We start from the raw sequence: 15,189 nt of genomic DNA on the forward strand, positions 1-15,189 counted from the left end.
AATAGATTATAAATAAATGAATATTTTATTATGTAGGTAGTGATATATATATTTTTATACAATATTATAGAAAGTTTTGATTAAACAATATATTTTCACACATTTTTTACCTGTGTTTTATTATTTAATAAATTTTAAAAATAAGACAGTTCTTCCATGTATTCATATTCCTCTAATCGCTTCTCACTCCATTTTGTGTCTCAAGTTTCAAATATTATATAATTCATTAAAAAAATGTCCCAAGACCTACACTTTATTTGAAACAGTGAATTATGATTATCTGAGCTGAGCAGGATGATCAATATATCTTTTGGGGCTCCAGCCCAGAGGTGGCTATCGAACCGTTGTAAGGAATATTTGATTTCCCTAGTATTTATATTATAGATACTTTTTTTTATTTATTTATAACAAAATAATACAAGGTTTCAGATTATAACAGTATGCAAAATAAATATTTTTTTCTAATTATTCTACTACTCCATAAGGTGATCTCCAGGAGCTTGTGTTTATGGGAGGAGTAAGTATATACAAACAGAAAATAATGTTGGAAGGTGATGTGTGAACAGTATTCAAAGTCTTTATTTTATTTGGGAAAATCAACAGATTATTTACATATATAAGAATAAACTAAATAATAAAGATAAAATCCAATAACAGATTTTGACTTAAAATTATAATAATAATAAAAAATATTAAAAAAAACAACTAAGGGTTCTGTACCCGTGCCCTGAGAGATTTACAAAAAATACAATATTGTAAATAATAAATAAAAAATAATAGAAGATGTAAGAACACAGATAAATAAAAATTTTAAGTTAACTGAAATTATTAAAATAACTACAAACGTAATTCCTCATACAAATTAACATAATTCAATCTTCAAATTAGCTACAAGCATAGTTCGATATACATAATTCAATCTTCAAATTAACTATAAACATAATTATAGCAAAAAGTTTTCAACTAGCAATAATTGCACCTCGGATAAACCTCATTGGTTACGATATCACCACTGCGATTTTATAACATATTATTACAATATAATTTTTATTTTTTTTTGTATTAGGCAATTCACCCTAAAGATACAATATAATTGTATGCGTATATTAAGGGTATAATATAACATTATCCAATTTCAGGGAGTCAATTTTCTTTTTGAACTGTTCAAATTTCAATGTTTGTTTTTGGACAATAATATTATAAAGGGGTAAATTAAAGTCTTGGACACTTTTGGAAGTTTGTATATTATTTATGTTTTACACTTTGGAAATAGCGGGTGATATCAAGAGATCCGTATTTGTCAGAGATTGCGTCGAGAAGAGACCGCCAACCAAGGGTAGAGAACCTAGCTACCCTTCCAGCCGGTCCAGTGTGGTCACCCGCAGCATACTATGAATCTTCCCAGTGTGTCCGGGGTCGGTTGTTGCTTTTACAATATACTGTACCATTTCACACCTAACAACAAGTAGTGGTGGTTCTTAGCATTGGGATGGCTATTAAGCCCTTTGTTTTGAATCTATTGCTTATGTTATCTAATGGTTGAATTTTATTGATGAAATATTCTTTATAAATTTGAAATAAGGCGTTTCTTATATACAATTCTGTATTAATTGGTACATTAAATTCCAGAAATATTTTTAAATTTGGGAAGTCGTATGGTTTCTAGGATTATTTTAAAATTATTTTTTGTATTGTAACTAAGGTAAGGTAAGGTAGCTTTAAATGCCCTCTCCCGCTCAATAATGACATACTGCAATATGGAATGTATTAATGCATAATAGACAATTTTGATAGTTTTCTTGTTTAATATGTTACGTATGTTATAGAAGACATTTATTTATTTATTACACGCCCTAGTGGGCTTTTCTTAAAAAAAATTACAAGCTATTTGTATCAAAGTAAAAAAAAATAATTGGTACATTAAATTAATAATAAAAATTAATACAATAAAGAAAACTGTAAAGATAATTACAAAAAAGGATGCAACAAAAAAAATGAACAATGAAAAACATAACACAATAATGACAAAAAAGGTTGCAAAAAACAAAGAACAAAATTAATAGTTAAAAATGTGAACAGGAACTAAGAATCCTCACGCATATAATTGAATTTAAAATAAGACATAGATAAGTTTCTTTATTCTTTCCACTCTGAGGTTGATATGGTCTTTCCATTTAAAATTTTTCTGAGAAATTTAACATTAGATTTATAATTTAGTTTAGTGCAGTCCGTATTACATGTAATGTCATTTATACAATTTTTTTAATGAACGGTTATGTCAATTAAATTTTTTGACACTTGTATAGAGAAGGGAATATGATAAGTTTTTTTCTGTGTTGAGTTATAATGTATTGTTATCGAACCATTCTTTGAGAACCTTCATGTCTTCATTGGCTGCATTGGTAATCTCGTTCCATGTTCCATACATAGAAAGAATAAAACAAACGATCTTTAAGATTAAAAAATATTTATTGTAGATATTATCATCGGTACAATATTATATTTGTATGCCTTTCTCGGAAGAATTAAGTTTTTAAATGAACAAAACAGTTTATTCATATTAATTTTGTGTGTCTATGGGTGCAAAAAAATAATTTGTTTTAATATTGTAAAGCAATACCCTGCAAAAAGCTTATTTTAATAAAATTAATTAATTAACGCCATCTATGAACACGTAGATATAATGAGCGTCGCGTTTAACCAATACCTCCTAGATCTAGGAGGTATTGGTTTAACCCATACCTCCTAGATAACAACTTAAACTTCTAAAAATAGCACAACAATATTAATAAATTCACCTCGGAACAATAATCCAGTAAAAGGGACTGTAATTAATTTATATTGTAATTGAACGCAAGGATTTTGATATTTTAGAGTAGAAAGATTCCTTGGAGCAAAATTAAAGCTCAGTAAAATACTATGTCGTTCAGCCGCTGAGAGCTCCGTTGTATTCATTTTTTATTGTTCAACTGCTGGAGAAGAGCAAAATAAGAGTATGATGATCGAAGAATCTGAAATATTATAATAAAAGTGTCACAAACTATGTTAGGTTAGGTAAATTATTTACAAACTGCTTCTATCTCAAACAATAAACAAGCTCTCATTCAATAAACATACCTATTGTTGACTGAGTACAGCGAAGTACTGTTTTAACTCAACCGTTTTTCATTTCGTCTGTCAATTTATTTTTACATTCTGTTTGCGGTTCAAGATGGTGGCCGTCAAACGTGAAATCAAGTTTATTTAGGACGGGTTGTTTCGGAGAATTTGAACAATTCATCAAATTTCAACGTTCATTTTCAGGTTCTGTGAAAGTCCTATTCAAGTTCTGTTATTATATCATTATAGGCTAGTTGCTTGACAGAACTGAAATAAAAACAGAACTTAAAAAAATCTTTCACAGAACTTGAAAATGAACGTTGAAATTTGATGAATTGTTCAAATTCTCCGAAACAACCCGTCCTTAGACTTTCTTAATCACATATTTACAATATTGTAGCTACCAGTGTTGCCAACAGATCTTGGCCTAATGTCGCCGTTTTTCAAACCATTTAGTAGCCTAATGTAGCCGAATTTCAGTTGCAGTAATTCTAATGAACTCGCATAAATTCTGCCCACATATTCCCCACAAATATTCTACGTGAGCTTGGTTCCCCCTTTTATTATTCGAAATCCATGGGGGGGGGTTGTTAGAGAATATCTGTAAAACCTAATTCCCCACAAAAATGATTCAAAATGAGTACTCCCCACAACAATTTTGAAATCCATGGGGGGGGGGAAATCCTCACATTTTTCCATTGAAATTTCAATTTCAATTATTTATTATTTGTGATTTGGCTGATTTAAATAACTTTTCTCTAAGGTAGCCTAATCGGCGACCAGTCGCCTTTTAGATTTTTTCGTCGCCGATCCTCGTTCTGAGTAGCCTAAATGGCGATAAATCGCCTTCGTTGGCAACACTGGTAGCTACCTGCCTGAAGAAAGTTTGAAAAAAGAATTATTGTCTTTAAAATAGTGCGATAGTATTTTTTATAGTTTCTTTGGACAAATCGTAAAATTCTTTATTTGAAATGAAAAAAATGTGACATGAAATATAATATGATTTACAATTTAGTAGGTAAGTATTTAAGTACCCACTTACAAATCTTATGATTTCAGAGGAAATTTTGGTTATGATTTATTAAATAAGAGAAAATTAGAATCTTAATTTTTTGAAAGTCACATAACTACTAATACTAGTATTATAGACATTCTATCTATGATTTAAATTGATAAATCAGGGGATTATAACAGCAATAAAATCTTACCGATACAAAAGTATGCAAAGATAGTGGAAAGAAATATCCTGCTCTCGTAACAATCGGTTTCTTCAATCTTTCCATGAAAATTAAGAGTGAAGTGTTGAAAGATTTTTTGCCTTGAATCCATGGAGAATGGTAAGCTGCTTCTATTACTTGTCCACTCTTTTAAAATACATAATAAAATACTGTAATACCATAATAATATGTTATTGTTTTAATACAGGGTGTCCGGGGTAAAGTGCACCAATTTTAAGAGGTGAGATGACGGTGGAAGTAAAAAAAAACTTTTTTTCACATTACATATTTTTTACAAATAAGAATAAGTTTTTTAAATACAAACAATTCGAGTTTTTTACCTTAAAACATAGGAATTTCTAAAAAGGTAATTTATAGTTTTTACTTATGTGTACTATCGTAAAAAGAATCACCTACCAAAGTTAGCGCACTTCACCCCCAGACACCTTGTATCGTTTGGTTTGGTTTATGGAGGCAGATTAGAAACTATTTACAAGGAGTAAAATCATAAGTTTGATAGGAGTAACAATTTAACACTCCATTACTCCCAACTTTTGGAACGATCGATCTCTGGCTCCGATCAGTCAAGTGATTTGTTCAGTAACGTTCGATTCGCCTGTTTCCAAACATCTTTACCGTTGACTGTCTTAAGTGGCCCCGCCCATTTTCATGGACAATAAAATGACATCAGCGTAAAAACTTTCAATGTTAAATTAATATTGACGAAATAATAATTATATTTATTTATTATATGTTAAAAATAAAGTCTAAGCTTGACATTAATGCCACCGTGTCTTGGCGTCGGGAATATTTTTCACTCTGTCGACACTTTTTATAACTAGTCATTTACTGAGACAAGCTTAATGTAGTATTTTGGCTTCCTTAAATTGATTGATCGCTCAGTCGTCAGTGTCGTCAACAGTGATCACCTTTCCGTTGGATATAGCGTAGTTGTGCGTTTGAGCAGTATTGAGCCAAAATTTTGGCTCAACAGTTGATCAGTAGGATTGGGAACAACGGCTGTTATATATTATATAATCAAATAAAAAAAGTAGAAATATAAAAGTTTTTTTACTTACTATAACTGAAATATCATTGCCAGTTCTGCAAATAAAAAATATTTGTGCCAACATTGCTATCAAGTAAAGTATCTTTGTGACAAATTTTAGGCTTGAAGGGTTTATCTAAAAAGAAAAAAATTAAAACATAATTTTCATTAATCTATTTAGTTTCACTCCTTTCAATTTGGTACTTTCCACGCTTTATGCCTGCGGTGTGTTTTCACTATCTCTTCGCAAGTTATAAAAGAACCTTTTAAATACCTACCAACCTTTCTAATTAATTTACACTTTCTTCATAGTGCGTGCCAAACTTACCTGAAGTTTAAACGAAACACAAGTTATAATATCCGCTTTCATGGATGTCACTCATTAAAATATTTCATAAAAAAACACTTTTTGCTTGTTGTGCTTCATATTTAAATGAATAAATAGTTTTTCCGTAAAAAATTGAAATCTTTCAAGAAACTAATACAGATACAATATTGTATTGAATCACCAATACATGTATTTGTATTCGTTTCTTGAAATAATTTAGTTTTTATACGGACTATACATTCATATTACATATGTACACCCGCCAAAAGCATAACATGCTAAAAAGTGTTTTTTTCTTAAAAAAATTAATTAGTGCCATATATGCATGCGAAAAATACAACTTGTGTTTCGTTTAACCCCTAGGTACATACAGGGCAAGGAGAATAACATACAAATTTCATACTATTCATTTTCAACACGACTTTTCTACTTTACTTACCAACGTTATTTGTAATCCAGTGATGCAAATTATTACAACGCTGGCAGCAAACTGCGCCAAAATTCCCCAGTGGAAGCATTCTTCCATTTCGTGAATAAACCTAACAAAATTAAAAACCTTTATCAAACGAAATCATAAATCTTAATTAATTTTTATTTTAGGAAAGTGTAATATTGCAGATATCTCCTACTTGACAATTTGTTGGTGATGTAAAATGCTCTTGACAAGACCTAGTTGAATCAGATCGTCAATATCGGATTTCCTTTGCAACAAATCATGTTTTTCGTATAAGTTCATTTCTTTTGCAAAACTTAATTTTCCATCGACCTGCGATTTTCCTTTTTCCTTGGAGCGTATGATTCTTAAGTCTTCTTGTGCGTAGTCTTTAATCTGGTGAAAAAAATATTTTGTAACAGCTATATAATTAGAGGCACTATTGCTTACTAATATCTCGTCAAAACATGTTCCACTGCTCTTAGACCAGACTTGGGGGTTCCGGATCATTTGGCGTTAGAGCTTTGGAGGCAGTTGAAGGTCAATTGTTGGTAAAAAAGTTTAACATATTCTATCGCTTCATGTCGCATCTAAATATACTAACATCAATGATCCGAAATATGTTTTGCTTTTAGTGCTCAGTTTCATCCAAGGTAAAAGAATAAGGGGTAGGTATTTCACATGATTATATGTAGATGAGACATGAAGCGAAAAAATTGGTTCCACTTTTTTACCTCCAACTAACCTCAAACTCTCCCAACGCTCTAACTAAATCTACCATAATGGTGGAAGAAGTTTGAACGAGATATTAGTATGCAGTAGCGCAACATCTTCTTCATAGCTGTAAAAGGTGGTATATTTTAGATTTGTGATTTATTTATTTATGAAGTCCGAGCTTACTATTCCGTACTCGAAGCAATGAGTAGTGGCTATATATATTGGATACTTTAACCAAGTTTTCTGCCTTTTACAAGTATTTATTTTTAGCGCTTATCGAGAAGATCATGATATACCCCCAAAGTAATAAAAAATATAAAATTTTAGTTTGTTAACACGAAATAAAGCATTTCGAAGAATACATACAAATTTTTACATCATTTTTTAAGGAGATTTTTCGATAAGTTGTAAGAATCTAGTAAACATGACAAAAACGGAGAAATAATTATAAACAACATGCCATCATATTTCGGGTTCAGACGTTTCAATTTTAGTTGATCAACTTTTATTGAATGACAGGATTTCTAAGTAAAAACTTAAGCAACTTTGTTGAAAGAAGTTCACACTAACTTGTCGATATGCTTTCAAGTGTCGAGTTAATCAACTAAAATCGAAACGTCTGAACCCGCTAATAGACATGATTCTGATGTAGGTATATGCATGCTATCAATTTTGCTTTACTGACAGATGCATTGAAATGAAATGGGATTATAAGACAAGGTCATTTTGGGGTGAAAAATATTTTGATCAGATGAAAATAATGACATTGACAAGGTTGTCTTTCAATATCTCGAGCTGTGCGCAGCCAAAAGCCGTCATGCTGGTGGAGAGCCGATCGATGCTGACGTTAATCATCGCACTGCACCAGATCCCTCCTATCTGGTAGAAATACAACAGCTCGTAGTAGGGCGTCTGGTTGGCTGGGATAGGATACCTGCAAATATGTGAGATAGTTAAATAATCATCATAAATAGTATCTGAAGTAAGCTCAATCCTTACTTTCTTCTGGTAAAATTGATCAAAACATTTTCAAAGTCTACATAATTTCTGAGGATCAACTGTAAAACACAGTAATGCAATAAAATTATGCAGATATACTTCTCTGAGAGCATTAAAGGTCGCGCCCCAAAATACACATTTATTTATTTGGACATTTACAGTACATTTTACTACAAGTTATGAGGTTCGGTATATTAAATTATACAAAATTAATTTACCTATTTCGTAGTTTCTAAAAATGTCTTGGTCATTCGTGCGGTATGGAAATTCTTGTTCTTAATTCTTACTAAAGAATATACCGTTAGGTATGCGTAATCATAACAAAAACATACTAAATAGGAAGAAAGTGTGTGGAGAAATGGATAGAAAGAAGCTTACGAATTTTAATCGACTATTAAAATTGGTAAGCGTGTTAAAAACTATCGTCCGATTTCAAAATTATTACAAATATCTCAGTCCACAACTCAATCACATCATAACAACAAAGCAACATGGTTTTACAAAAGGCAGAATTGTGGAAAGTAATCTCGTTCTTCTTACTAAATTCATCGTCGATCACATAGACAACCGCACTCAAGTAGATATCATATATACAGATTTTGCCAAAGCATTTAATAAAATTAATCAAAAATTATTACTAAGAAAACTTTGGTCATTAGGTATACGTGGTAATTTATTTCGTTGGGGTTCATCTTATATACTCAACAGATCACAAGCAGTAGCAATAAAGGGCTTCGAATCAGATTTGAATGAAATTTCCTCTGGGATCCAACAGGGTTCTCATCTCGGACCATTGTTTTTCATTTTATATATTAATGATTTGATCAATGTTGTAAAATACTCTGAAATAGAATTATTTGCTGATAATGCTAAGCTATACAAGCCAATAAAAAGTCTAAATAATTTTGTCAATTTACAACATGATTTAAACAATATATCCACCTATTGCTAACAGAATCAACCATATCTAAATGTTTCAAAATGTCTTTACGTGAAATAAAAATAAAATATTATTTAATTATTCTTTAAACACCAGCAACATTGCAACAGTCTCAGATATTCGTGATATTGGAATAACCCTTGATAATAAACTACAATATAACCTTCATATAAATCAAATTACAAATAAAGCTGCTAAAATGTTAGGCTTCATCATAAGAAACACAAAACTTTTTAATATCATCGATATCATTAAGCAACTCTACTTTGCATATGTACGAAGTCATTTCGAGTTTGCATCAGTTGTTTGGTCTCCATTTTACAAAATCCACAAAAATAAAATCGAAGCAATTCAAAACAAATTCCTAAAATATCTTTGTTACAAGTCATTTTTAAGATTTAATAATTATGCAGAGGCAGCTTCATACTTTAAAGTTGATTCACTGAGTGTACGGAGGCATCATAAGGATGCACTATTCCCGTATAAAGTAGTTAACAGTAATATTCAATGCCCAGAGTTGCTAAACAAGATTCCATTCAATGTACCTGCACGTTCAACACGCTCTTGTGTCCTGTTCAGGGTTGATCAAAGCAAAACGAACTCTTAGCAGAATTCTTGCCTGAACAGACTATGCAATAATTACAATAGCGTATTATCCAAGGTTGATATTTTCAGTTGCGAACTTACCAAATACAAGAGGTCCATAAAAGAATATTTCTCTGATGGTTTGAGAATAATGTTTATGCCTCTATTGTTTATATCTCTATTATGATTTGTTTTATATCTACAATCTCTCTCCATGGCTATAAATGTATTGTTTTGTAAATTTTTCGTTTTATTTAATCTTTTGTTTTGTATAAATTTTTAAATTCATATTCCTTTCTCACAAATTTAATTTACTTATTCCATATTGATGTAGACCAATCAAGATAGAACTCAATGAGGAGCATTTAGTCCGGACAATCTTAATTAATAACAAAAATTTCAAAGATGGTGTTAAAGCCGGCAACGATCAGACGAGTCAACAAAGAAAACAACTTATGATACTTCGGGACGAACTAGAAACTAGAAAGAAAAATGGCGAACCAAATTTAACTATAAAATATATTAATAACCTCCCCAAAATTATCAATGTTTTGCCAAAAAACTCCAACTAAATAAATGTAACCTATACTATCAGAATATCAGAGGCATCAGAACTAAATTAAATGATTTCAGAATAAATGTTCCGACTTTCTCACACGACGTCATCATGTTAACGGAAACTTGGTTAATCCCATCAATCTTCTCGGCTGAACTTGGATTTCAAAATCACAACATCTATCGAGTAGACCGGAGTCTAAAAACCAGCTCCAATACAAGAGGCGGAGGAGTCCTGATAGCTGTCCACAAAAGGGTTACTTCGAAAGTGCTTAAAATTAAAAATAGTGATGTTGAACAAATATTCGTGTTGCTCGAAAATAAAAATGCTGGCAAGTTAATATTAGGATGTGTATATTTCCCGCCATCTTCTAATTCACAGCTTTATAAGAATCACGTGGAAGATGTAGAAATTTTAAGGTTTAAATATCCTAGTGCTAAACTTGTAATAATAGGTGATTATAACTTGCCAAATATATGTTGGAACCATGACGACCCCGAATTATCTGGTGTTAATTTGTCAACTACAAATCTCAGCGAAAGAGAGATTCTGGGTATGTCGAATTACTTATCAATCCCACAATTAAACACTATCACTAATATAAATAGTCGTCTTCTTGATCTAGTGTTTTGCAGTGAGCCCACTGCTACCGTATGTAAATCCTTGGATGAACTATTGCCTGTAGACCTCTACCATCCTCCTCTTGATATAACTATTCCATTTATTAACAACACTTATCTTAAAAATGTCAAGTCGCATTATAATTTTTATAAAGCAAATTTTCCTAAAATTTCTGATTTCTTAAATTCAACAGACTGGTCTTTTCTGGAAAACACAGATATTAACAATAATGTCAATACATTTTATTCTATTCTTAATGATGCCATTGCAAATTTTGTGCCCATTCGACATAATAAAGTTTCTCATTTTCCAAACTGGTTTAGCCCCGAATTGATCACATTAACATATAAAAAGAAAATTGCTCATATAAATTACAAGCGATCCAGAATGTCAAATGATTACAATAAATTTCAATTGTTAAGAAAGGAGTGTTGTAAAATCTCAAAATTGTGCTATAAAAATTATATTCATAAAATTGAAAATGATATTCGTGTAAACATAAAACATTTTTGGAATTACACTAATTCTCAAAAAAATAATAACTTGGGTATTCCTCCTTGTATGAACTTCAATGGGAAAATTGGTTGTAATGATGAAAACATTGTAAACTTATTCGCCGATTATTTTAAGTCTGTATATGAAGAGGATATACCTAGCAACGAAATTCCCCAATTCTCATCAAATCTTAGTCTGGATATATCTGAAATACGCATAGAAATTAATGATATCAAAAAGCATGTAAATTTGTTAGATGTTAGAAAAAATGCTGGACCTGATAATATTCCACCGGTGTTAATTAAGGAATGTTTAAACGGCCTAGCTGTTCCTCTTTTCCTAATTTTTAATCAGTCTCTAGAAACAGGTTGTTTCCCTGATACATGGAAACACAGTTTTCTTACCCCTATTTTTAAAAAAGGGGACAAAACGGACATTACAAATTATAGACCGATATGTATCCAATCAGCGATACCCAAACTTTTTGAAAAAATTGTACTCTCTAAGATAACTTCCAACATACAAAAAATTATAACTTCCTACCAACATGGCTTTTGTTCAAATAAATCTACTTTAACTAATTTACTAATATACGAAAACTTCATATCCAATTCTTTAGCAAACAGATGCCAGGTTGACTCAATATACACTGATTTTAGCAAGGCCTTTGATAAGGTGTGTCACAAAATATTAATTAATAAATTAGCCACACTTGGAGTTTATGGTAGTTTATTAAATTGGTTTATTAGTTATTTGTCCAATAGAAGTCTTAGTGTGAAAATAAATGGCACAAATTCATACACATTTATAGCCACAAGTGGAGTGCCACAAGGCTCTCATTTAGGGCCCATTTTGTTTATCATATTCATAAATGACATTGTTGATATATTTACTAACATAAAAGTATTACTTTTTGCTGATGATTTGAAACTTTATAAAGAGATTAATAACATAAATGATTGCATTATATTACAAACTAATTTGAGAAATCTTTTTGAATGGTGCTCTATCAACAAACTTGCATTGAACATAAAGAAATGTCAGTTCATTAATTTTTACAGAATAAATAATCCAATATTTTTTCAATATACATTAAATGATAAAAACTTAAATTGCGTCAGTGAAATTATTGACCTAGGTATATTGTTCGATAGGAAACTAACTTTTGTGTATCATATTAATAACATTATCAATAAGGCTCTTAAGACTCTTGGATTTGTTTTGAGAATTTCAAAAGACTTCAATAATTTAGGCACATTTATCATGTTGTACAAAACCCTTGTTAGATGCCAACTAGAGTATAACTCTACATTATGGTCTCCCTTTTACAATATTCATTCCGATAATATTGAAAAGATTCAACATAAGTTCTTGAAGTATATAAACTATAAATTGCATATTCCTGTAGAAAACATTGATTATAACTACTTACTAGATAAAATGTCCTTATTAAAACTTTCTGAAAGAAGAATAAACACAGATTTAATAGTACTACATAAAATACTTCATTACAAAATTGACTGTCCTGAGTTACTCCAATTAATCAGCATCCACATACCCAAAAGATCTTGCCGAAATTTACTACCCTTTTATTTTTACAGCACAAGGACACTGTCTTATCAAAATTCCCCAATTCCAAGACTTCACAGTCTTGGAAATAAATACTCTGATCTGGGAGATATATTTCATCTTAAAAATAATCAATATAAATATTGTTTATTTCAATTCTTTTATAGATCGAGACACAAATAGACATTTATAATTTCCGCAATATATATATTTTTATTTTTATTTTGAATATCTATTTATGTGAGACTTCTTATCATTTTTACTAATGTATCTTATTTTATTATATGCTTTTGTTGTAACATTTAATATTTGTTCTTTTTTCGTTGTATTATGTTTCCTTTATTGTTTTAATTTTGTAGAATCTATAATAACTGTGATACTCTACTATTAAACTTTGTGGTGTGTAAAATCCCATTAGGGCGTGTAATAATAATAAATAAATAAATAATATTATGCTGTCTCACTAGAGGTAAAGTGAGGAAATCCATAATTGGTTTTATTTTATTATATAATACTTATGTACAAACTGATTAAATGTAAACTGTCGATTTCCCGTAAATAAATAAATTAATAAGTTTAATGACATTTCGTTTCTAATCTGCTAAAACAAGAAATACTACGAATGATGTATCTTTGATTACTGTACGGATATTTAGGAAAATGAAGGTTTTCGGTTATGAGGTATATTCAGTTATGTAGGTATTTTAGGAGAAATGTTCGAAAATGCCTCTACTGGTTTTTTAAACTGCACCCATTTCAGACATTTTGTAAACCCATATAGAATTTACAGATAAATATCATTTTTAATGTTGCTTATGTCTATATCAGCTATTTGATGTCTTTTAAAATGCTTCGAAGCATAGACCCGGCTATAAAACGTTCTTAACCCTTTAGTTGCAAAAAAAATCGAAATACTCATGTCTGAAAAAATTTATTCTTGCGTTCTCTCTGTAAGTAGATTCACCAGTTTTTTCCAGTTGTACTATGAGTTTCGTGACACCGTGTATGAAGAAAGACGCTAAAAAGGAAAGGCACTGTACGGAATGGTAAACAGCAAAACACCATTAAAATTTCAATTTGTTATAGTGTTTAATTCAGTAATTAAATATATATGTGGATATGTGTGGTGCTTACTTTTATTAAAGGATTGTATGGGTAATGATTGTATATTGTATTACTCTTTCAGAAATAATTACCTAACTAAATAATTGCCTGTTTTTCCCTTCATTGGTATTCATTGATATTTATTATCAGTCTATACTCATCTCCACTGTATTTAGATTTTGTCTCTTTATATATTGTTCCTATCATATATATACTTACTTATAGCATAATGATTCTATTTTTCTTATAATTAGTGTAACTCTCTCACCAAGCACAAGAACCAGTTTCTTCATTGGTGAGATTGCGAACATAAATATATTTTGTAATGTAAATATATTCTTTATGTACTCATTTTATATCCTGTACTCACTTTATATATATTAAATTTCAAAAAATGGGACTAACTAATTAAAACTAGGGATTAATTTCAAAGTGCAACTTTCAATTCAATTGGTTGGCGACAAGCCCATAACATTACACTATAATGTGATTTAGTCCTTAAATTATATTTACCAGGCTTTGAAGGGGAGAACCTTCTCTTCAGGCGCTGCATCGATCAAGGGGAAAACAGCCCAAAGAAAGATTGTAAATGCAGACATAAAGAGAAATAGGAAATACTCCGCAACTTGAAATGCAGCAATTGTATTGAGAATCCTGGAAAGTAACAAAATATAAGAAAAGGTTCAATAGTGTAAATTACTCCGCAGAGAAAAAGAGCATCCTGGAAAGTGAGAAAATAGAAAATCGTTTTACCCATAATAAAAATTACTTCTAGGAGAATATTTAATGAAGCAGTAAACATATAAAAGCGTCGTTTTAGTGAAAACCAAACTGCGAAAACATTAACAAATAAAAAATCTTTAATCTAAGTAATCAAATCTGAACATCATGTATCTTACAACCGGCCCACCGCGCAACATTCATAAAGATGGTATACATAGGTCCTGAGAGAAACATACACCTAAACCAAGGGAAATCTCAGGGCCTCTTGGAGAATAATTTGTTAGTTTCTCTTTTGCTGGTATCTTAAAATGTAGAAAGGTACGAGTACATCATATAATAATTTTAAGTTTGTTTTTCATTTTGATTAGTTTTAAATGTTTCGTTGGTACTGAATTGACATAAAAAACAAACTCAGTTAAATATAAATTATAATTTTCTTACGGCAAGTGTGCTTCCCGACTTGGCGCAAACGCATCGGAATTCATAGCTTTGGTCAAGTGAATAGCTTTGTCTTTCTTCGCTATGAAAAATATCATCTTTATACAAAGAGTCGCTTGCGTCAGGAGAAGAAACGAAGCCTCAGCAATTTTTTCAATGTCCCCCCAAACATTGACCATGTAAATTATTTGGAAAACGGCGTACAGATATTGCGTTGAGAGCAATAATATGGCAGAATATATAAAATAAATAATAGGGTTGCTTTCTTTTCTCCAAAGACCACAAACATGCAGCAGCATTAAAGGCAACCTAATATA

The 15,189-nt window shown here is 30.6% G+C and overlaps 1 protein-coding gene and 1 non-coding gene across 2 annotated transcripts; both read right to left on the reverse strand.

The window, feature by feature from the left end:
- Window positions 1–888: 888 nt before the first annotated feature.
- LOC149421205 (U4 spliceosomal RNA) lies at window positions 889–1,024 on the reverse strand. The gene has a single exon (XR_016302652.1). It is a non-coding gene; the product is annotated as a U4 spliceosomal RNA (small nuclear RNA).
- A 1,927-nt stretch (window positions 1,025–2,951) lies between these two features.
- On the reverse strand, window positions 2,952–15,189 carry LOC149421206 (odorant receptor Or1-like). Its single transcript, XM_089635173.1, has 8 exons — window positions 14,876–15,189; window positions 14,225–14,365; window positions 7,608–7,776; window positions 6,322–6,521; window positions 6,132–6,231; window positions 5,396–5,500; window positions 4,308–4,463; window positions 2,952–3,011 (listed from the first exon to the last, which is right to left on the reverse strand). Exons 1-8 carry the CDS (start codon window positions 15,169–15,171, stop codon window positions 2,952–2,954), a joined length of 1,227 nt encoding a protein of 408 aa, XP_089491299.1. The 5' UTR covers window positions 15,172–15,189.

This window comes from Hesperophylax consimilis, chromosome 9 (assembly GCF_061612785.1).
Source record: "Hesperophylax consimilis isolate HC1 chromosome 9, BYU_Hcon_1.0, whole genome shotgun sequence".
Taxonomy (NCBI): Eukaryota; Metazoa; Arthropoda; class Insecta; order Trichoptera; family Limnephilidae; genus Hesperophylax; species Hesperophylax consimilis.